The sequence below is a fragment of the Pelodiscus sinensis genome, chromosome 1 (assembly GCF_049634645.1).
Source record: "Pelodiscus sinensis isolate JC-2024 chromosome 1, ASM4963464v1, whole genome shotgun sequence".
Taxonomy (NCBI): domain Eukaryota; kingdom Metazoa; phylum Chordata; order Testudines; family Trionychidae; genus Pelodiscus; species Pelodiscus sinensis.
In genome coordinates, this window is record NC_134711.1 from 241,128,932 (window position 1) to 241,153,962 (window position 25,031).

A 25,031-nucleotide genomic window follows, 5' to 3' on the forward strand; every position below is an offset into this window, starting at 1 on the left:
TCTACACATATAAAATCTTCTAATATATACAGAAAAGGCAATAGCAGCAGAAGGCCTTATTCATATTCTGCTGACATTTCTTTTGCAGCAACAGGAAATTCATGTATGATAATGAATCTGAGATTACAGATCAGTTATGGTGAGTTTTATACCTTTAATACGACTGTGTTAATACTTCAGTTCTTCAATGTTTTTCATCTGGTTTAGTTCTGATGTTATAGTGATAAGATACTAGCTTCAAAGCATCTTTTTGTAATCTAGTAGCATTGATTCATTTTCATCCCAAGATATTTAATGAGTTATATAGTCTTTTAAATCTTTAATCACTGTCAACTTCTTCACATACAGAAGCTCATTTAATTTTCTCATTCTAAATTTTGAACCACATGATGCTTCCATTTCTTTACAAGTATGGTTAACTAGCATCATCTCTATTAAGGCTGTAGAAGTAACAAAGATTGCTTTTTCATTCCCTTCTGGCATGTTATATGTTGTTCCTAAATATAAGACCTTGCTTATAACTATGGTTGAAAACATACTTGAGTGGAAACCAGTTATTATCCTGAAAAAAGTCTGGAAATGAACTAACCATCTGGTTTTTTCCTCTGCCCATCAAACCCTTCATCATTCATTATCATATTGCCGCCTTATACAATCTATATATTTGTTCTCCTAAAACTCTGCAAACATATAAGCCAGGATCAAAATAAATATTGGCTCTGTTCATTCTCTCTGAAGCACCTGACAGTGGACATTGTGGAAAGACTGCTCAAGGGAAAAGATGGACCTTTGATAAGACCCAGTATGACCATTCTTGTGTTCTTAGATGAAATTCTGTGTTAAAAAAAGTACAGAGACATACAGCACAAGAAACAATTTGAACTGATGTACCGATTCTGAGCAGAAATGAGAAATAAGCTTATATGAAACCTTCTTGAAGTAACCCTGGTTTGTAAGTTCCATTCATGTTGTGAACTCAAGAAGAGGGTGTTCCCACAGGAAAAAAAATTGTGACAGGCTCTGGAAAAATTTTCCATGCAACTGGTCTCCATGCTCCCAAATGACCTCTCCCACCAAAAGCCACTCTTACACACATATCTTATAAAAAGACCTTAATTTGCCAACCTTGGAAGGTTCTATAGCTCATAAATTCAATAATCCTCAGTTAGTGGCTGTTGAACTGGCTGGCAATTCCTCTATCTTCTGGCTTTGAGAGAAGAATATGTCAAGTACAGCAGCTATTCCCCCATATAACAAGGGTCTTCTGGAGGGCCAGGAAGCAGTCTTACCTATTCCCAGGATTGATCATGGGCAGGGGTCTGGACTTGATGATCTCCTGAGGTCTCTTCCAGCTCTATGATTCTATGAAGAGGGAAATGGAAATCTTCTTTTCCTTACTACTCCTGGTCTATATTAAGTGCATGGCCATGATTATTGCTAGCCCCCATCTTAGTGCTATGCTCTTTTAATCATTTCCCCTGGCATCTTCAAAGATAGAAGATGGGATGGGAGGTAGGTGGCATACCACAGAAAATAGAGAAGGTAATAGGGGGTGAAAGGGTGGAGTTTGTTTAATTTTTCAAAGAAGGTGACAACACGTGGCTGAGTCCAGGGACCTTTTTGGGAGTACTAGAGGAAGAGCTGAAATGTTTCTTTGAGGTTTTAGTATTTATTTGAAACCTTAACTGTTATGTAAGTCTGCAAGGGTCAATTTACAGGCAGTCTGTCTTGAGACATCCTACTGAGTTCAGTTCTCAAATGCCACTGTGGAGAACACTGCAGGATTCCTATACAGAGCTCTAGTTCTGAATTATTCAATTCTATCTTGTCAGGAAAAAAAAGGTCATTGTCAACAGCAAAATAAAGATGCTCATTTAGGCTATGTCTAGACTGCAAGCCTCTTTCGAAAGAGGCTCTTTTGAAAGATACTTTCGAAAGAGCCTCTTTCGAAAGAGAGCATCTAGACTGCACGTTGAACTTTCGAAAAAGCGGCTTGCTTTTTCGAAAGAAAGCATCCAGTGAGTCTGGATGCTCTCTTTCGAAGAAGCCCTATTTACATTGAAGAACGCCTTCTTTCGAAAGAGGAACTTTCGAAAGAAGGCGTTCTTCCTCGTGAAATGAGGTTTACCGCCATCGAAAGAAAAGCCGCGTTCTTTCGATTTAATTTCCAAAGAACGCGGCTGCAGTCTAGACGCAGGTGAGGTTTTTTCGAAAAAAGGCTACTTTTTTCGAAAAAACCCCTGAGTCTGGACACAGCCTTAAGGTACATCATAGTGGTCCAAAAAGTAAATTAATTCATATAACATGGTGCAGGATATATTCAAATGTTATATCAGTTGACACTGTTTCCTAATTTTGAATATGTAAATTAATTTTGATAAAATTGAATAGGTATGGAGAAGATTATACAGATATAGAAAAAAAAGCAAGAAATGAGAGAATACAGCCTTCCGAATCTACATATGTAAATATGTAAAATACATTTTAAAAATAAAATGTTAAGTTAACTTGTAGAACTCCTTGCTGAATCACATTATGAAGTTAAATAGCTTGGTAGGATTCAGAGAAATACTGCATCATTTTATGAATAAGAATAGCATTTCCAAGTGCAACAGCAAGGACAGACTTTGATGGTCTGTTAATCATTGTGTTTCAAGGCATATGACTGAATGGAGTCAGTGTGATATTCTACCATGATAGAGTACTAATGTTTTGTAAAGATGTAAGGTTTTCTTTTGAAACATCCATCAATGGCCATTATAAAAAACAATATATGGGACGACAAGGCCCATCTCTCCCTTCTGATATGTTCTTAGAAAACATAATGGAAAGAAGTCCTTACGAAGAATTTCCAAGGTAGCAAGTCTATGTTGGTCTAATACAGGGAAAAGTCAAATTGAGTTCTGCAAATGTTTTTCAAAAGATGAGAGAATCATAAACACAGCACACAATGGAATGTCTATGTGCACAGAAACAACGTTTAGAGGATTAGCTGTGCATGTTGTGACTAAACTATACCATATTTCAGAGTTTTTGTTTTTCTCACTTTTAAATTGAACCAACTCATCCATTTAAACTCTAGGCTGCTATAAAATTAGTTTATCACTCCTGCAATGATATTGCTGTTCTCATTGTAAACACAAATGGCAATAAACACATATCAAGCCAGAAACAAATGTGTTTGTGTACTGATAGTAAAAGAGCAATATGCTATTTACAAAAGGTACATCTACACTGCAATGCTATTTGGGGATATTAGAGTTTCCTGAAATAGCTATCCTGCATATTCACAGCAAGCCCGTTATTTTGTGTTTGCAATCCTGACATCCCTATAAATCTAATTCTATGAAAAGTAAGGAACGTTTCGGAATAGTGCTTTATTTTGAAATTTGGCGCCATGCAGACAGTGCCAAATGACAAAATAAGCTGTTTTGAAATAGCATCGAAATGTGCAGTTTGCATAGTTATAGTGTAGTGTAGACGCACCCTGAGATTTATCACTCAATGATTTTTCTAAGGGTGCGTCTACACAGCAGGGCTAAACTCAAAATGAGCTACACAAATTGAGCTGTGTCAATTGTGTAGCTTATTTTGAAATAGCTTATTTAGAGTTTTGGTGCTGTCTACTCAGCTGTCTACTTATTTTGAAATAGAGCACTCTTCCTCCAACTTCTCTTACTCCTCACAAAATGAGGGTTACAGGAGTCGGAATAAGAAGTCCTCCAGCTTGACAGTATTTCAACATTATGTTGAAATAACTGCCGGCTGTGTAGACCCAGACTATGTTGATGTGTAGAAATAGCCTAAAATACACAGTAGAGAGCTGTCCCTTTCTCCACCCTTGCTAGTTATTTTCAAATAATGTTGCTGTGTAGACATAGCCTAAGTAAGCCTTTTGAAGAAAGCTAAAATCATTAACATGTATTACAGACTCCATTCCAAGAGGTGGAGGTGTAAAAGTTACATTTTAACATTTATTCAGCACATTCCCTGAAATGCCAATACATTGTGTTGCTAATCATAAACTAATTTCCCCTCAAACATATTTGCAGTTGAGGTATATTAATTATGGAAAAGATTTTAACTTGACTTATCCTTAAACTAATATATTTCTCAAATGCTAACAATGTTTATAAAGCATCACATACATAGAAGAAAAATCACATTTGTAATGAAGTACACTTTAAATATCAGATGCATATAAATTCATACTGAGAGCAAAAGATGTTTCAAAATAAGAATAATTTAAAAAAAACAAAACAAAGAAATCCTGAAGGCTTATCCCCTGCGTGAAATATTTTCCTCCATAATTAATGAGACTTTCTTGATAAAGCTATTTAAAGATGATTTACTTGTAACCTTGTCTGAACAGAACCCACATTGGGTCAACTGTTATCTGTTAAAACAAAATGCTAAATTATCGATGGTGTTAATAAGATAACATATTCACAAATGTATTGTTCATTAACTATACACAGAAAAAAGTAAATGTGTTTTATTTGTTAACAGCAGTGAGTGTTGGTGCAGTATTCCTCATCTGTCATTGTTCACAGCTATCTGGGGAGAGTGACCATTTTCTGTCATATGTTTGTTAGTATAATGAGGTCCCTTGCCCCAGAGTGAGACTCCTGGGTACTAGCACAATAAATAAAAATAATAAATCTGCTGACGTTATATGTGAGAGGATTGGTGGCCTTGCAAAATGATAGAGCTGAAAATTGATGTTTCGAAAACCAGATAATTTATTCCCTAGTTTAAGAAATTCTGGAAAAGCAATATGTTTGCATTTCTTTTCTTTCCAATGCCTATAAATTAAATTACTGTGAGATATAGTTGACTGAGTACATGTTGAGAAGTAAATGTTGTGCACTGTACTTAGCCCAGACAAATGGGCCATGAGCTGCAGTAACTTATACAGGGTAGAATGCTCCACTCAAAGCGGTGGGGAGGAAGTGGAGCTGTGACTAAAGCCCAGTTCCTCCCATGGAAAGATTTGTTCTTCAGAAAATGTTCTCATTGTTTCTGTACCATGTCCATTAATGCAAATTTGGACCTCATCAGAGAACACAAAACAATACAAAATGAGACAAATCAAATTTAGAACACACAGTTATCACACAAAATCCTCATTGATGCCCCCATTTAAAACAAATACATACTAAGGTGAAAAATAGCTTATTGTGAGAGAAAAAATTTTGCTATGAATTTACCCGTTCAAAAATATTTGAATAAACTAAAACCCTACATACATAATTCCCACTGATCTTTGAACCTAAGTATCGGACAAAACTATCTGCTACAAATACATATGGTCCCAGAATACATCTCAGAAGTAAAGGTTAATATTTTAAACTGAAAAATTAATAAGTCTCAAGTTCATTATTTTACCTGACTACTAATTTGCTTCTTGTCATGAAGTATATTATTTGTTTGAACAAAGTGGGGAAAGGAAATGTTAGCAATCATGTACATAGTGAAAATGAGAACACAAACATTAACATGTATACTAAATTATTAATCAAACAAAACTTTAATCAATGTGTAATTCTGAGGACCAAGTCTTCTCTCTGAATGTTTCTAGAAACCTGAAGATAGATTGTATAGCTAGCTAGTGGGGGCATTAATATAGGTGCACAATCTGTCAGTTCAACTGTTCTATATATTTGTGATGTGTGTGACCTACATTTTAAAATAGAATCCTGTCTTTGTAATTTTTTGGAACTGAATAGGTGCTTACAATGAAATCTAGTTGTGGATGTGAGGAAGTCTGAATCAGAAAGGACTTTTTAAAATATAAAGGGCATCATATTATTTCATGCTACCTTGTCTAGCTTTCCTAGCTAGAAACCAGAAGAATGTTTTTAAATAAATTGAACCTATTATAAACAGTATTATGTCCTAAAGAGTCAACTGTCCACCTTTCATATCTCATCATGTACATCTAATTACTCATAAGCATAGCTGTATAAGTACCTATAAATAACCACTATATCCACATCTTTGAAACAGAAAAAGGTTTACTGTGTCTATTGAACACTGCATAGAGGTCAACTATACTTGATACACTGAATTATCTACATTGACTTTTAATAATACAACATTTGTAGCTTATTTTTTATTAGCTTTTATCTAGTTCTTTATATTTTCAGTTTCTCACACGCATTTATTTATCAGTCCCCCAGAATTACCATCAGACATGTAAGTAGATTATCTCCATTTTACAGATTGGACAGCTGAGGAACAAGTTTCAAAAGTGTCCATGAATTTTGAGTGCCCAAACTGAGAGACACATAGGTGTCCGAAGGTTGGGCTTCTAATACTATTGGACACTTTTGAAAATTTGGACCTAAATGTCTTTGCTGATAGTCACAAAATAAATCAGTCACAGAACCAGGATCAGAATTAAGAAGTTTCTGCTTCCCAGCATGCCACATTATTATTTTTGTAAAGTTTCTTTAATAACTATACATAAAAATGTATCAGAAATGTAAAGGTCTCATTCCTGAATCATGTATGCATGTTAATGGTTCTTGCCAAACCAAATGAGGAACTGGACATTGGAAATGGCATAAAATGTAAACAAGAAATATGGTTTTGAGATTACATTTCAAAACATATTTTTTCGGGCCATACTTTCCCCTCCTTCCCATTCCCTCACCACACCCCAGACAGAGCTATTACCAAGACTGCTTCTGGCAGATGCAAAATAATCTGAACAGAGGTTAGTGTATAGAAGTGGACCAGGAGGATTTACACTGTAAGGCCATGGATACACTAAGGAAGTATTTCAAAATTACTATATTTGACTTAACTCCTGATGTAACAAATTTGAACTAGCATGTCCACACTATCGGCAAACCTTGAAACTAGTCCAAGGCAGGCTCTGTTAATGTGAATGTGCTATTTCAGACTTAGAACCCCAGGAAGCACTGGGAGTAATTAGTTCAAATTACTTGGGGAATACCTATTTCAAAAGAGTGGCACTGAAGTGTTCATGCTACTGTTATTTTGGAATTAGCATTACTCCTGATGAAAAGCAGGAGTACAGATTTCTAATTCTGTGGCCCATAATTTTGAAATAACAGGCTTGGTAGTGTGGATCCTCTGCTTACAAATTCGACCATGGGGGGGGGGGGAGGGAGCATATTTCAAAACAAAGTCCTAGTGTAAACCAGAGCTAAGAGAAAAGACATATTCCATGAGCCCCAAAATCAAGCCCAGAACACCCCTCCCCATGTCAATAAATGGAGGGCTCAATGAATGTCAAAACTTTCCTTACTCCTCGTGAAAGCACGGTTACTGGCATCGACTAGAGTGACCCTCTCAGTTTGAATTAGCTGTCTTAATTAGACCACTTATTTGAACCCTGGAAGATCAACAGTGGCAGCTTCAATCTTCCTCTGAAGTGTAGATGTACCCTGAGAGTTCCTCTTTCCCTTCCTTTTTCATTGCTCTATTCTTGTAGCTACCCCATTCCTCACCCTATCTTTATCCCAATTAAAAACAAACAAACAAACAAACAAACAAACCCATCACCGATAAGGAAATATGTAACTACAGAAGCGATGCCAGTTCTTCACCATCTTAATGGGCTTGTACATTATATCACTGTGCTCCAACTCTTGGTTTACACACTTTTGCATCGTTTCACATGAAGCCTTTCCTGGACAACGTGTCTTCTCTATGTTTGCACAGCACCTTGTAAAACATGGCTCCAATTGCAATAGCAGCCTTTTGGCCTTGCCATTATATAAATGTTTACATCTACTTCTAATTAAAACATTTCTGGAATCACAAAAGGTTTGTGTAAATTCTCTGAGCAGGAAAAGATTCTAAGCAGCAAACTGACTTTCAAGTGATGCCTGAATTATTATATATGTTGTTATTACATACTCTATTTATCTAATCAAACTATTCATTAATACATTAAAATATTCCCAGCTCTCTGATTTTAAAACGCTCACTACTGAAAAAGATGTTACACTATACACTAAAAAGACATGCCGGTGAAAAATCAAACTTTACCTGTCCATATTTTGCAGCTAAATGCAAAGGGGTCCAGTACTGATTATCCACGACATTGACATCAGCACCATGATCCAGGATCAGAGATGCCACATCCTTGTACCCATTTGCACAAGCTATATGCAGCTGTGAATAAAACAAAATAAGTGTTTTATTATAAAGATTTTCACAAGACATATGTGATTAGCATGCATTTTCACTTTCCCAAAGATTTAACTTGTGGAGATGTAAAAATACTCTTCTTTCAAAATGGGGTAAATTATGAATATAAGAAAGGTAAAACTGGTATTTGAGAACAATATTCCAAATGTTGCAGAAAACCAGTTTGAGAAGAAGTTTTCAGTGCTTAGAAATTAAAGCAGGAAAATTCAGAATAAAGGATAATTCCAACCAATCAGTATCAAGTGTGGCATTAATGATTTAGTCCAACACAGATTCTATTATAATTTAAAGTTATCACCCTTCCTTTTCTATTTATTTCATGTTTCCTATCGTTGCCTTCAAACCTATGCACCTTGAACAGGTTCCATGAGCCCAGGCAAATTCATATATTTCATTAGAGCATGGTGTCTAGCCGAATTTTACATTTTTCACGGTTTTAAAATCTCATCTGGCAGATGATGCTTTATTATTCCAAATTTAATTTATTAACACTCAATGATACTCTTTGCAGAGGTTTTGCTGGGGAAGTCATAGTTACAGAAAAAACTTCTATAGTGTTACTCCACTATTTTTTTTCTGGTCTCATCTCCCTTACATAGTTCATTGTTTAAAAGATTAGAACTGGGACCAGTCAGTTCTATGATATATTAAAGAATAAAAATGATAACTGAGCTGAGAAATGGGGATACTACTGAAACCATCACATTGAGGAGGAGGTTAAAGGATGAGGTTTTAAAGAATGGGGGAGAAAGGGAAAAATGAAGAACAGGCAATAGCTTTACTTCTTAAAGATTAATTTTGGAAATTAGATGATAAACTATGAAAATTGTTATTTCAATGTGTGACTTCTTATGAATTCTGCATTTATACGTGTGAATTATTTTCACTGGAGGAGAATAGTAATTAAAAATACAATATAAAACCAGACAAGACTTATATATATGAACACACAAAACCTAACCAACATAAAAGAGGCTGTAAGATTAAAAAACAAACAAACCCTACTAACTAAATGGATGATTAGACAAAAGAACAATAGAAAATACTGTATCAGGGACACACTATCTGCCATTAGGGATTTCTCTTGGAAACCCAGTTTTTATGCATGGAGAAGATATATTTCAAATGTCTCAAATTTGAATGGTTCAGATTAGAAATCAATGTTATTTGTTCTCAAGGTAATATTTTTATGAGTCTAAGCATTCTCCTCTACTTCCAGGAAGCAGGAAGGGAGCAGTACAAAACAACTGTCCTTTACATATCCACAGAGAAACATTTTTGCCAGAACTTCATGTAGCCAGGATTCGAAAAGATTCTGAGCAAACTAGACTAAGGCAAGAAGGGAGAAACTGCTATATGTGGCCTTGTTCTTAACCTAGGGCAACAGGTGTTAAACTGGTATCTTTTTCTGAGATATTTCTGCCTGAAGCCAACCCTTAGCATGTCTGGGACTGTTTTCTCTCTTTCCCACTTATTTCTCCTTCAACTATGCCTATAATTTATACACATAATTTCCACTTAGGCCATTGTAGATAAAGAGCTATATCAGAGCTTTTCTGTGGAAAGGTCTCCCATCAAAACACACAGTTTTGTCAAAACAGTGAAGGTTTTTGGTGGGAAAATGCCAATTCCAATAAAAAGTTTTGATTTACTCAGGAAACATGAGAAAACAAAAATTTAAATTTAGTTTGACTAAAGATATGGTTTTGACCTTTTGGTTAAAACAAAATAAAATTATATTGTATGTCAAAATGTCACTTGGGAATGAAAACTGTCATTCTGAATCTGTTGAATGTTTCACTGGGGAAAACAAGCACTTTTTGACTAAAATATTTCAAACAAAGATTTTCCACTGGAAATTTCTCATAGAAGAAATGTAGTTTTGTTGTCCAGCATGTTCTTTCTCTATGTACATGTACACACAAACCTACATATCTATATACTTCCATATCTGTGTCTCTGTATCTTGAGTCACCCCATAGAAGCTTCACCAGTGAGGACTGCCAGAGATGTATCAAATCAGGAAATAAAATATTCTGCTAATGAATGCTCAGAACTACACATTATACCCTAATGTACTGCTGTTTGACTAGAACTCATAGTGCCTTTTCCCCCACTTGTAGTTTTTACATTGTTCCTGAGAAGTGTGGACTGAATATTTAAAAGAAAGTTATATCACTCTTGGGAGGCTGTTATGCTAGGCTGCTCTGATAAATTGGCCATGGGTTTGATGTAGCCTGTCATTCTTGTGATAGGTTTATCTCCTTGGTACGCCTAACTGTTATGGAATAGGGAATTTATTTGTGTTCAGCTTCTAACTATGACTGGCATTACAACTCCAGGCATGAAAACCATTCAGTGAACATAAAATCTATTCAGTTGCTTATACACAGAAAAAAGTAACAGCATAGGGGAAAAAAGCATTAAAAAAAAAACCTTGCTGCAATCTTATTAATTCACATTCTGTAAAAGCTTTTTAGTTTCCCTTGAATTTTAAAACAGCTATTTCTCAGCCATGAAATACAGAGTCTCTGGATGATATCGCCATGAAACAGGCTTCCTTCAGCTAGCCAGAAATAGGATTTTTTGCTATTGTCTTTGTATAGATAGGTTTATCAGGTACAGCAAAAAGCCCATTGCCAGATCCTTTGACACAGACTGATTGACTCCATATTAATGAATGAGGAGGAAATCAGTCTAACACAGTCTGTTGCTGGAACATGCTTCTTGGATATTTTATCTCCCAGATCACAAAATAAAGGCTTTGCATGACATAAATCCTGAACAAAAGGAAAATGTTCCACTCTATATTTGTTGTCAGACAACAAATGATGTTCAGAAATTAAAATAAAAAAAAGACATTCAAACAAAAATATCCCTTTTTGGCAAGTTTCGAGAACTAGCCAGGTTCCAGCATTTGTGCAATGAACTGAAAGAGGATTCTCTAAACCTTCTCTCTTGATAGTGCATATTTGTTCTTCATAACAGAATGGAGGTTAGTTACTATAAGTGGAGATACTTTGAGATCTGTTATTCCACATATAAGTATGCATCCTGCATGCTATGCGGCCTAGTTCATAAGCTCTTCAAAGTAATGTATGTTGACCTGCCCATGCATTATAGCTTCTTTTGTCTTCCTGAGCAAAGGTATAATAGGTGGTGTGAGTCACACCCTCTCTGGTTCCCCTTCTTACCACAATCCTACAGGAATCCAGAGCAGTGAGGAAGGAGGGTAGGCAGTGGAATACAGAGAGATACCACACATCTCAAAAAACCTCCACTGACAGTACATAATTCCCATATCTTCTTCAAGTGCTAATCCCTATGGCTACATCTACACTACGAGTTTTGCCACAAGAGCCTATGCAAATGAAGCACGGATTAGCATTTTCTCATGGTTCATTTGCATACTCTCTTCTGCAATGTTGTGGAAACCATTTGTGCTTGTGTAGACTGAGCTATGATACCCCCAGGAGGGGAAAGGTGTATTATTTTGTAGCATTGTAATATGCATCTGAAACCTACTTAAGAAACCCTCTGTGGACTATGGCCTGCCCACACAACCATACTGCTGTGGCAACAAAGAGTCTTGGAGATTTTCTAAACTGTTTGGTTCTTGGTAGGTAGAATGCCAGGGCACATCTGACATTGCGGGTGTGATACCCTATCTATGCAAAAGGCATGGGATTTCAAGAACAATATGTGAACAAATTAACTAACATGGAACTCAGAAACAATCTTGGAGAGGACTTTGAGCTGTAACTTAAGGAAAATCATCTCAGTATATATGGAGGATTCACCATCATAGCTTCTAGTTCACTGACTTTTCTGTGTGAAGTTATGGTCACTAGGAGTGATCCTTCATAAATAGACAGGTCATGTCACATGTCACCATTGGCTTGAAGGTCAGGCCTGTGAGTACTGAAAGTACAAGGCTACGGGCCAGTTGAGATATAGGCTTAATGACTGTTGATAAGGTCCTGATCAAGTTCTTAATAAATCAAGCAGTGGGCAGCTGTGTGAAGACAGAACTGTAATGGGTTCAGTCACAGAGATCCCCTTGTGACTGTCAGTTGATGCACTGAGATACCACTTAGCTTACCTACCACAGCAAAGCAACATAGACACTGAGAGCAGCTTGGCTCTGGGTGGGAAGGCTCAGTCAAAGGTATCTGACACAGCACCCAGGTGCACAGACCTACCGGGACGAGAATGCCAGATAAACCCGTCTTATTCTGTATAAAAGTTTGAGAGTAAGCTCAAAAATTATTCATCCCCTTTATCACGGAAAAAGCAATATTCATAGCTGTTGTCCCCCCATCAATTACTTACAGTTGGTTTATCAATTAAAAAAGTGATTTTATTAAGTATAAAAAGTAGGGCAAAGAGAGTAAGATGGTCTCCAAAGGTGACAGGGATAGGACTAGGTAGTGGTGCCTTGGTTTCAACCATTAGTTCAAAATTGGTCCTTAGCCTGCATCTGGGAATAAGCAGAGATGTGTAAGCAGAAGGAGCTGGGAATGAGGACTTCTTAGTTTTTTGTTATTTATGTGGAGGCTTGGGTAGATGTTGGTAATATGGACCATGTGAAGGCGGTTCTCATGGCCTAAGAACTGTCTCTGATGTCTTCTCTTGGGGGCTAGAATGCAAATTCCCAGGGATAATCCTAGCTATGAAAGTAAACCCCTGCTGTTACTCACATGTTTAATTAATGGTTTAAGTGACGATAATTTAAAGGCAACACTGATATTTTTAAAACATGAAATTAATCAGACAACATTTCAGAGACCTGAATTTTCTGATTTTAGACTATTTGCAAAAAATATCCAAGAATTTATAGTCAAGAAATTCCATATTTGGAATCTGAGGACAAATTCTCTGGCTTTCCCTCCTGGTATATAATGATACCAGTGATTGTACTTGGAGATATACCCTCTAATAGCTGTGCTTTTGATATTTTATATTAGGAAGCAATAATTTGATATTATTTTGATACAATAGACCTTGATAGTTTAATTGGCATCAATTTTGAAAAACAATAATACATTTTTTTATCTAGCAGACAAATGTGTAACAAGATACAGTGCCTGGAGTGTGAACAAATGCAGACTAGGTATAAGGTATGAATTTTGGTTGGTGACAGTTATTAATCATTGAAGTAATTTTCCTAGAAATAAGGTGGATTCGCCACTCGAAGTCTTTAAATCAAAACTGGATAGCTTTCTGAATGATATGCTTTAGCTCACCCAGAAGCAGGGGCAGATGACCGTTTTGCGGGGCCCCGGGCAGCATAATTCCGCGGGGCCCCCCCTTTGCCACGGCGCATGCGCGGGGCTTTCTGAAGCGCGGGGCCCAGGGCGGCCGCCCCGTTCGCCCTGCCCTATATCTGTCCCTGCCCAGAAGTTGTGAGTCAACCAGAAGTTACTCACTGGGTGAAAGTTTAGGGCCTGTGTTATGCTGGAAGTCATATAATCATGGGCTTGAAAATCTGTGAAGTACAACATTTTTCTGCTTCTGAATTTTTAAAGTTCTCAGCAGTGAAATGTTCACAGGCAGATATAGATACATATGTGTATTGTTCATGAAGTTTTCAAAACAATGATTATGAGTAAGAAACACATCCGTAAAATAGATGCAATACCCACTCACTTTAAAATTCCAAATCCTGTACAAACCAGTAACTGGATTCTGCATTATGTAGCATGTAGGCACACTGCTTTCAGTGGGGCTCTGGGCAGATGCATAAGTTGGATCATCATCCCCCATCCTTTAACTGTCTCTGTACAGGCACAGAGCCCTACTGAAGTCAAAAGCCTTAGATCCCAACTTGCAAATATATGTTCACTTCATTGGCATGTTCACAGCTTTAGGATCTGAATCAACAAGTACTGCCCAAGCTTACCAGTGTAACTCCTTTATCATTCTTCTGATTCATGCTCCCTCCAGCTGATATAAGTTGTTTCACATCTGCAAGCATTGTCATAGGTCTCTGAATCTTCATCTGGTGCAGTGAGTTCATATCCACACCTGTTCAGAAGAAAATACAATGTTTAAAGAAAAAATGCTAAAACCTTCTATTTTATTCTGACTTTCAGCAACTATGCTCATTTTGTTTTGGTCTTTTGAACAGGATGAAGGGTAGGTCAACTGTCCATTTACAAATGCCTTGGTTGTACAATGTCACAGAAGATTATTCTCTTCAAGTGCATTGGCCCAACTCTCTTCACACCAGTGTAAATCAGGAACAATGCCACTAAAGATCATGAAGTTACTCACGTATAAAACTGGTGCAAAGACAAGAAAAATTAGACTGGATCTCAGTCCTCAATAGGAAAAGGGCAAAATGAGGGTGGAGGAAAGAGATGTGTGACATAGTGTATCATGCATTTTGCTCCCCCCCTCATCCACTCCCATGTCACTTTGGCACACCCTTCTCAAAGGTGGGGAAAAAGAATAGTGAGTTCCCTTAAAGGATCATCCAGGATCAGTTGCTAGTACAGGTTGAACCTCCCTGGTCCAGCACCATCGTGGAATGAGGTGTAATAGTTAACTCGAACTAAAGGCTTAGTTTGAGTTAACGTTTGACTGCCACATGTAGCCACGGGCAGTTAGTTTGGACTAGGGGGATTTAAAAATGGCACCCGGTCGGGAAGATGCAAATAAAGCCCGGGATATTTAAATCCCGGGCTTCATTTGCAACTTTGACTGCCTACATTAGCCTTCCTAGTTCGAACTAGAAGAGTAGTGTAGACATACCCCCTCTCTCTCTCTCTGTCTGCATGTATGTATGTGTGTGTATTTGTTGTTAATGTTAATGAAAGATTTAAAAAATTATTGCCCATTCTTCTTTCCCTATTCACTTAAAAATAGCCCTATTGAGGTCAACTGGGTTTCAAACTTGCCCTCATGGATAGTTGCTCAGGGACCAGGGCCCTGGACTACTCATGCAATTGTAACTGTAGAATTTAGCACATGCATTTGGAAACATGTTTCAGGTAGGAATCTTTAACCATATTCTTTTCATAATCATTTTTATAGAGTTTTATGCTGCTGTGATTATAAATTAGATTGGTCTCAAGCTTGATATGCAGAATGTCAGCACACTGTTTTCCTGTAAACATTTGATATAATTTCTAAGCTACAGTTATCTTCATAATCTCAGTCAGAGTTACTGTGAATCTGCTTATCTACCTGAGCATTGAACTAGAGGGAAAAACATTTGAAGTGAGTGCAATGAGGCAACATAATGGCTGATGGTCTGGACTCTATTCAGGCCCCCATAAAAGTTTGGCTACTTAAGCCTGTCTGTTTGTAAAAGAGTCGCTGTAGAGCAAGACATTGGAGATGAGAGCCTGCTGACTGGCTCTCAATTCTATACTCTCAATTCCCTGCACTCCGCTGATGCCCAGGCATCTTTGAGAAAAAGAGTTGAATTTGAAACACAGAGCTGGACTTACGGGAAAGGGGGATGATGGTGGATGCAAAAGACTGGACCAAGGAACTTGGAGTAGGAGATTGCAACTGGGAGATGGCTGCATGGGTAATGGAGACCAGGACTGACTGGTTAAGGACAGTTAGTATTATTGTTATGTTACAGGGTTTTAGCAACTGCCAGCAAAAAGTCTGATTTATGGGCAATCTTGGCTCCCACTGATGTGGATGGCTATGCTAGTAGTCAGGCTTAAAGAAAGAAGCAATAAGCTCCATTATGGAGGAAGATAGCTGAAACAGTAAAAGCCATTGCCCAAGGCATTGGACCTCCTGGAACTGGCTGAGCAAGAACTCAGACCGAGTCTACACTGGCAACTGACTGTGCAGTAAATCAGCTCCCGGCGCTGTACCTGAGATGTTCACACTAGCAAGGCACTCAAGGTATGTCTAGACCACATGGCTCCATCGACGGAGCCATGTAGATGAGTTTGCTAGACATAGGAAAATGAAGCAGCGATTTAAATAATCGCCACTTCATTTTCATCAAAATGGCTGCCGCATTGTGCCAATCAGATGTTTGGCAGCACAGCGCGGTAGTCTGGACGCTCCACGGTCGACAACGGAAGCCCTTGTCAACTGCTCCGTCATGCCTCGTGGAATGAGGTTTACCAGAGCGGTCGACAAAGGCTTCCGTTGTCAATCGCGGAGTGTCCAGACTACTGTGCTATGCTGCCAAACAGCTGATCGGCACAGCATGGTGGCCATTTTTGTTGTTAATGAAGCAGCGATTATTTAAATTGCCGCTTCATTTTCCTGTGTCTAGCAAACTCATCTACATGGCTCCGTCGATAGAGTCATGTGGTCTAGACTTACCCTCAGTTAACTCCACAGTTGCTGCACTCTACATAAACTACCATAGAGCTTGCTGCATTCTGGATACAGCATTGGGGGGGGGGGGGGGAGGGGCAGTGTGTTCACCTGAATTGTTTGTTGCATTCTGACTGGCCTCCAGAAATGGCCCATAATCCTTCAAGTCCCCTCTGCTCTTTGTTTAGAATGGTCAGCCCTGTAAGTATGTGCATATCCACTTTCATGGCTCCATTTCAGACAGCCTGAATGCTGTGCTGATTTGCTCCAGGACACAGAGCAAATCATTCAGATGGATTGATCCTGCTGTTGAACACAAAGGAAGTTGTGCGTGAGTGAGAAAGAGAGAGGAAAGAGCTATGGAGTGAGGCAGGGGGTGCCTGAGATGTTAGGGTTTTACCCTTCTTTTGTCTGAGGAGGGGTTTCCTGCCACCATCTGAACTTGTAAAACAGCATTCTGACATCCCCAAAACACAGTGTCTCCTCCTCCACCCCGCCCACACACACACAGACTCCCTATCACACTCTTCCCTCTTCCCCTGACTCTTGTTGAAAAGCAGCTATCAACATAGAAGGATGACCATGGAGCAATGGAACTGGGAAACCTGGATAATGTGATGCTGCCTGCTCCATGCAGCATTGCAAACTCTGAACGAAGCGTACAGATAGTTCAGAATAGGAAGCCTAGTCCGAACTATCTAGTTCGTGCCGCGTGTAGCCACGGGCATGGAGTCCGCACTAGCGAACATTTAAAAATGGCGGCGCCCGGCAACATGCAAATGAAGCCCGGGAAATTCAAATCCCGGGCTTCATTTGCAAGTTCGTATGACTACATTAACCACCCTAGTTCGAACTAGGGTGGTAGTGTAGACATATCTTCTGTGATCAGCTGTACATTGGAATAGCTACCACAATGCACGGCTCTCTGTGGTGTTGCAAGAGCTGCTAACGTAGACATGCTCCACCATCATAAGGAGCACTGTGTGGACACACAACAGTAGCTTCCCTGCAGTGCTCTGTGAGCAGCTTTGTAACTATCAGAACTTTACACCTGCCAGTGTAGACATAGCCTAATTCAGGGCCAATAAGAGGGATTTTCCCTTTAACTGACTAAATGAAAACACAGTGGGTGGGCCCATGTGTACAGAAGCAGAAAACCAGGATAAAGCATTTGTTGCATGGCTCTGACTGGAAGCCAAAAGAGAGAAATTTTGGGAAAACTGACTTATGTTGCTTGTTCCTACCGTGTTCAGGGAAACAAGAACCTATAAATTCTTTGTAAATAAACATGATGGTAACAAAGAAATAACTGGCCTGGTCTGTATGCAAAAAATGCATGCAGATAGGAGGTGATATACAGGGAAACAACAGGACAATGCTGGTAGGGATGATATGTTTCCTCTGCACGTAAGAGGACTAACAGTTATCAAGTGTTTTTTGTAGGCATCATAGAAAAGGACACATTTAAAAAAGATAATGAGGTAGCTTATGAAAATGAGACTAGGGTGAGGAATCGGAGAGAATTGGAGAGACTGAGATGAAGAATCCAAGGTGTAAAAGAGGTAATCATAGGACTGGGACAAGGACAGAATAGAGGGAACAAGGGGAAAAGGAGTCAGAGACTTGAGGAAAATGGGACAAAAGTCTTTGCTCTTCATAGTACACTCTGCTCTAGAGCCTGGAATGGAATCCAAGAGTCCTGAGTACCAACAATCCTCTGCCTTTTGTAAAAATCTGTGAAATCGACAACTAAAGTGTCTTAGTCTATGTCTACACTGCAGAGCTTTTCTGGGAAACCAGACACTCTGCCGTGTTCAATGAATGCGTCTGCCTTTCCAAAACAATTTTTTGGAAAAGCAGACGCATTTTTTCGGCATCCCTGTAAACCTCATTCTACAAGGAAGAAAGGGTGCTCCGAAAGAGGGTTTTTTTCTGACAACTGGCCCCATGTAGTTGGGCAAAATGTCGGAAAAGCCTCTTTCAGAAGAAAAGCGGAAAAAGATACACAAATTGCGAACCGCAATTTGCATATCTTTTTCCAACTTTTCTTTGTACTACAGACTTAGTCTTATTCCCCTTCCAGTGCTAGTCCAGATAAAGGCTGACAACGTACTATTGCTGACAGGTAAAATATTAGCTCAAATTATAGAATTCTATGCTATGAATCTAAAGATTCTGACCCTCCTGTTGATCTCTGTAGATGCCAATATGACTCTATGATCAATTTTTGTGGTTTTTCTCATTTTTTTTTAACATCTAAGAAATCACACACACACATACACAGAGAGATACAATAAAATGCATTAAGGTTGCAAATTCACGTACTCTAATTAGGAAATGCCAGAATTATGGTTGCCTGTCCAAAACTTATCTTATGTATAATGGGGATAGGGGTGTCAGGTGAATGAAGGTTGCATGCATAATGTTAATTTTGGAATGATCTAACTTGATATCTTAATATTCTTTTAGTATGAAGGTTTTTTTATTATACTTTATATACACACATACATTTGATATTTTTATTTGTATATACTAAGTATAGCAATCTCCTACTACACCTGAAATAAATAATTTATTCACATTGGAATCACTACAGAGGCAGGCCTTGAGGACAAATTTGTCAGAAGGGAAGAGAATGGCCTTATAAACCATTTTAAGAGGTTTTGGCAAGAAATTTGAGAGATGCAAAGATGAGAGGTAAGAGTAATAGTCAAGGAAGATTATCTAAATTTCCCCACATAGGTAAAATAGGATACATATATGGCTGAGTTGTGCATTGTGCTCTCGCCTACAATACCCCTTATTATTTTCCCTTTACAGATTATTTTTGTTCACCTAAATATTTGACAAATTGTTGTTTTTAATTTACATCCTGGACCTTACATATAAACAAGAGAATTCACATATGCAGTGTATGTTGTACTCTTTATTCACTAGTTGTTAAATTCTCTTTTCTTGGTTGAGAAATTTTTCATCCAATTAGAGAGCAGAAACAATAGAATGTGACTTGGATAACAAATCATATCCCACAAAGAATAATCAAAGGGAAAAGTTTGAGAACAACCTACGGTTCAAAACTTTTTAGCCAAAATACTTATGATGAGAAACAAGTATGAGTTCGTAAAAGATTGAGATAGAAACAAAATCTAAATTAGAGACTCTGTTTACAACAGATAGTTCAATGAGCGGTGGTGCTAGCATGATGACATTTTACTCAATTTTATTGTATTTATGGGATTATTGTTAGGGTTCATTTTTATTAATACAAAACTTCTCAAGAGCCTTTGCATGAAAGAAGCTAGAGCAGTACTATTACCAGTTGCTGAATTGCTCAACTCCAACAATTTCTTTTAATAAAAACACTTGAGTTAATATACTGCTTACTTCTTCTCCTTATTTAAAGTGCAGGAACTGGGCTTTCAGTGTTAGAACATATTGCCCAGCATGAATATTTTGTTCTAAGACAATAATTTTGAATAAAACACTAGTTGTTATTATATTTGTCTGAAAAAATGTTCATAACTGTGGATTTTGTGAGGTATCTTTCCCATAGAAGTCTTCTAGGGAAATTTCAGAGATTTTTTCAGGCTTCATGAATTATTTTAGAAGTTTTATTTTGTTGACCTTTTTCACTGTGTGCCACAGTCACATTTCAGACTAGGGCATTTTTTAAATTTCTTATGTCTGTTCTCCTTGCCTTCACTTCTCAGTTCACTTTTCCCTGTCTATATTACAGCAGACTTCCGATAATCCAGAACCTTTGTGACGTAGATGGTGCCAGATTATCGTATATGCTGGACTATCAGGAGGTACTATAAGATGGTTATAGTGTATATATATATATACTGTATACAGGCAGTCCCCAACTTACGCGGATCCGACTTATGTCGGATCCGCACTTACGAACGGGGCTTTCTCACCCGGAGATCGAGGTGGCGGATTACTACCTGCGAGCTCTGGGGCGAGAAAGCCCCATTCGTAAGCTGCTCCGGTGCCCCTGGTCTGCTGGAGACCGTCTCCAGCAGACCAGGGGCACCGGGCGGGTTCCCGCGCTTCTGAGGCTTTGCCAGAGCAAAGCCTCAGAAGCGCGGGGAACCGCCGCTGCTGCCGCTTCAGTCCCGGTGCCTGTGGTCTGCTGGGGACCGTCCCCAGCAGACCACAGGCACCGGGACTGAAGCTGCAGCCACGGCGGGGTCCCGCGCCTCTGAGATTTTGCCAGAGCAAAGCCTCAGAGGCGCGGCACCCCGCTGCCTCTGTGGCTCTGCTCCCCGTGTCACTGGTCTGCTGGGGGGGGGGGCGCAGCTAGTGTGCCCCCCCCCAGCAGACCAGGCTTTTGTTTTGGACCCTGGGGCAGAGCAGATGGGGTGCTGCTGGGTTGGTCCAGTAGCACCGAGGAGCGGCGCTACTGGAGCAACCCAGCAGCACCCCAGCTGCTCTGCCCAGGCGTCCCCAAGTCAGCTTCTGCTGAAACTGACCAGCGCTGACTACAGGAAGCCCGAGGCAGAGTTGTTCTGCCCCGGGCTTCCTGGAATCAGCCGCTGATCAGTTTCAGCAGCAGCTGACTTGGGGACGCCTGGGGTTCTTAAGTTGATTCTGTATGTAAGTCAGAACTGGCGGTCAGTTTCAGCAGCGGCTGAATCTGGACGCCAGTTCCGACTTACATACAGATTCAACTTAAGAACAAACCTACAGTCCCTATCTTGTACGTAACCCGGGGACTGCCTGTATAAAGTGTTTTTACCCCTTTTTATTGTAGCACAAGCACTGTCCAGCATCACACAATGCCACTGGCAGACTGACTCGATCCCGTCTGGTTTCGTTCGGTTCAGCTGCTGCTGCTGCTGCCTTGTGACTAGTTTTTTGCCGAAACTCACTCACTAGGCTCTTGCCATTTTGATGCCGGACTATCAGGAGTGCCATACAATTGGATGCCGGACTATTGGAGTTTTACTGTACTTGTTTTGCTTTGTTCACAGTTAGCTTTAAAGAAGCCTTAATGCTTAGTATGGCTATTTGTGGCTTCACTTTTTCTGTCTGATGTCACATGACATCTTCAAACTTCTATACTAACCACAGGTTTCTCTCTTGAGGATTCTACCTGCTGCTTCAAAGCAGAAAAAAACCAAGTTTTATCATGTCAGCTCCCTCAGCAACGCAACTGTAAACTAATTACCACTTCTATTTGCTAACATACATTTTGACAGATTGTAATTTTTTATTGAAAAAACTGGTCCTTATTCAGAGATGGTGCCAGTGGAGTTAAAATACTTAGCACTTACATGAGAATTTAGCACTTTACTTTCTGCATTGAGATCTTTAAAGGCCTTTGTTTCCAGAGTTCAGTCAGGACTTTAAACATCATCAGCTTAACATTCAAAGTACAAGACATATATTATTCACACATCTGGAGTAATAATAAAAGACTTGTTGGGCATATTAAATATTTAATATTGGTTAAGGGCCAATATACTCAAACAATTTCCTTTGGTTTATTAATTACATAGAAAGTTCCCTTAAAAATAAGAAAAACTTACATCACAAGATTAAAACATTTATTTTGCATTTATACTGTGTGAAATGGTACAAACAACATGAGTCTTATTTTGATGTAGCTAAATCAAGTACATAAATGGAGGTATTTCTTTACAAATAATTTCACAACTAATGTTTCTCCTTTTTTGTAATAGTAGTTTGAGTATCCTCTTACAATAAGCACAAATATAAGAGTTAGTTTTCAGAAATACAAGATAGAATTCAAATTTGGCATTCTGGATGCATAATTCACCTAAAGACTCAAGCCCAGTATACAGACATACAAAAAGAATTCTCCTACTTTCAGAAACAAATTGCACGGCAAATGTGTCACTGTCTGCCCTGTGTCAAGAAGGAACCAGCAAGCTGAATAGTAATTTGCTACTCAGTTTTAGTTTCCCCAATTAATATCTAAGTCTTTTAATCTACGATGCAACTAAATACCATGAAAGGAAGTAAGAAATGCAAAACTTTTCAAGATATTAATATTTAATTCATCCTAAGGGAAGAAAATAAATGTAAGGATCATATTCTATATCAGAGTTTTAGTGTCACAAATTTTAATGAAAAAAATTGTGCCTACGTAAAAAAAAGGAAACTGTATGTGAAATGTGAGTAATAACATCCCTTAGACATTTTTTATCAATTAACTTTAAAACAGATATTTTGAATGTGGCACTGAAACACAAAACTTTGCTCTAAAATCAAATGTTGACTTAATTCTGAATGAAGAAAGGAGGGGGCATGCTGTAATTCCCAAAGTCTGAAGTCCTCTCATGAAACAGTCAGTCACAATGAAAGCCTTCACAGTTCCTACCAAGACACTTCAAACCTATTCTGGAGGGAAATGCTAATCCTGTGTCCATACAGTGTTTTCCTTAGTGTATGACTGCACAAAACCCCATATTTTCAGTGAATCTGTCCTGTCCCGTATTATACTGGAAAACACATCAGACACCTCACACACTTGTGAGTCTGTCATTCATACTGTATTTCAACCCTGAAAGATCAGCTTGGCAATCCAACCCCACCATGCTGGATCAGTACCCCAAGCTATCTGTGACAGTACAACAGCACTTTCTAGACTGGTCACTAAGGGTACGTCTACACTGCAGAGCTATTTTTGAATGCTTTTGGTATCTGCATCTTAAGAGCAAGCCTGTTATATTAAAATATAACAGAGTCGCTATTCTGACGTCCCTGTAAACCTCATTGCACGAGGGTTAAGGGATGTTTTGGAATAGCACTTTATTTCAGAATTTGGCGCTGTGGCCCCTTTTCTTCATTGTCTCCTCTTGGCCCCCTGTATTTGTCTTCCTCCACCCTGCCCCTTGGTGGCTTTCCCTTTCTTCTCCTGTTCTGGCCCCCTCCTTTCCCCTCAGCACAAGCCTCTTCCTTTCCTCACCCCATATTCCCCTTAGTTCTCCCCCTGCTCCTACCCTAACTTTCTAACTTCAACATGAAAAGCAAGTTGTGGTGGCTGAGGCTGGGGCTATTGTACTATTTTTAGCACCACAATCCTGGCCCTAGAAGCTTCCACAACCCTGGCCCCAGCTATTCCTGGGGTGGGACCGCATGCTAGGACTCGAGCAGAGGCCGCTCACAGTGCCATTTTTAGTACTGCGGTCCCAGTCCCCGTGAGACCTTTGTACTAAAAATAGCACTGTGGGTGTCCCCAGCTCCAGCTGGAGTAAAGCAGAAGTCACACAAGGCCAGTTACAGCTGGGGCAGTCTCACCGGAAAAGTCTAACCTCATGTGCCCTGGTTCCATGTGGAACAAAAGGGCAGCTGCCCACTGTCATGAACCCACTGGGCAACCGGCTGCTGCCACCACCACCACCACTCTATTCCAGCAGGAAGATGAGTGCTGAATGTTGCTGCGCAGCTCTTAAAATGATGTGGGTGGATATACATTTTTTAATATGCAGCTTAGAAGGGACACTGCTTAACCCCCTGACCCCATCTCCTCCAGTGGGTAGGGATACAAGTCCTCTCCCCATGGAACATTGCCACTGCTGGACCTGGCATGTGCGTGGCATGGTGGGAAGTCCAGCCACCCCATGCCCTCCCCCCACCCACAGGATCCCAGTCTGGTCAGCAACTTGCCATGCCTGCTTGTAGCCAGGATGTGAAGGTAGTGAGTCCCCTTTCCCCTGGGGACATCTGAGCCCCTGCAAGAAAGTACTCACTGTCCAGGCTACAGATCTCCTTGCTCCAAGCACATCACCTTCATCTGACCTGAGCACTGTTGGTCACAGAAGAGGGCAAGGCTTCAGGGACAGTGTCTCCCAGGATGACTGACCATCTCTCTTTTCTCCACAGTCAGACCAGCTGCAAGAGGAGGACACCACCCAGGACAGCCTCCCGAGACTGGGTGATCTGCAGGCACCGGAGGATCCAGGAGGAACTACTGGGGGAGCTCATCTCCACACTCTGATCCCTGAAGGGCACCCTGGACTAGAGATTGGAGGAGGACAACCAGCTGTGGCAAGAGACCTGGTGAGAATTGCTGGAGCAGGGCTGTACCATGTGCCTGGCAGTTCAAGTGCTTATCGCTGCTCCTGCTGCCACTCCTGCTCCAACACCCATTACAGTCCTGCTCCTGCTTCTTCCCTCTAACCCTCCCCCTCATGGTCACTGAAGTCTGCATACCCAAGACAGTAGAACAACCAGAAGCCCAGCCCCGAGCCTCTCTTCACCCTTCCCTCCACTCCAAAGTTCTCATCCCTACTCCTTCTGCTCCCCCTCCCCCCCCACTGTCCTCCCAGGTTCCTTACCCAGTCCCTCCCCAGTTACTTCTACCCCAAAGAAAAAAACAAATAGTTCATTTTTTTCCAAAAGAAAAAGTGTATTTTGTTGTCTCTGCAGGAGAGAAGTGTGAGGAGGTGGGAAGGGAGAGGTGTGGGAGGAAAGGCAAAGAGGGGCAATGCACTGGCCCCTTGTTGGCTGGCCCAGGGAAGAGTGTCACTGGGGTCCTTGTGAGAAACTCTCCCACAGGGTCTCCCAGATGCGTG

At 39.8% G+C, this 25,031-nt stretch overlaps 1 protein-coding gene across 5 annotated transcripts in view; it reads right to left on the minus strand.

Annotated features, from left to right (window-relative positions):
* The window catches only part of MYO16 (myosin XVI), a 517,195-nt gene that overhangs the window by 263,154 nt on the left and 229,010 nt on the right, over positions 1 to 25,031 (minus strand). For all 5 annotated transcript variants that reach the window (XM_075918615.1, XM_075918625.1, XM_075918604.1 and 2 more), the window contains exons 6-7: positions 14,090 to 14,214; positions 8,026 to 8,151 (exon numbers count right to left, since the gene is read on the minus strand). In XM_075918615.1, coding sequence (XP_075774730.1) covers positions 8,026 to 8,151; positions 14,090 to 14,214 — 251 coding nt within the window. The remainder of the gene's footprint in view (positions 1 to 8,025; positions 8,152 to 14,089; positions 14,215 to 25,031) is intronic.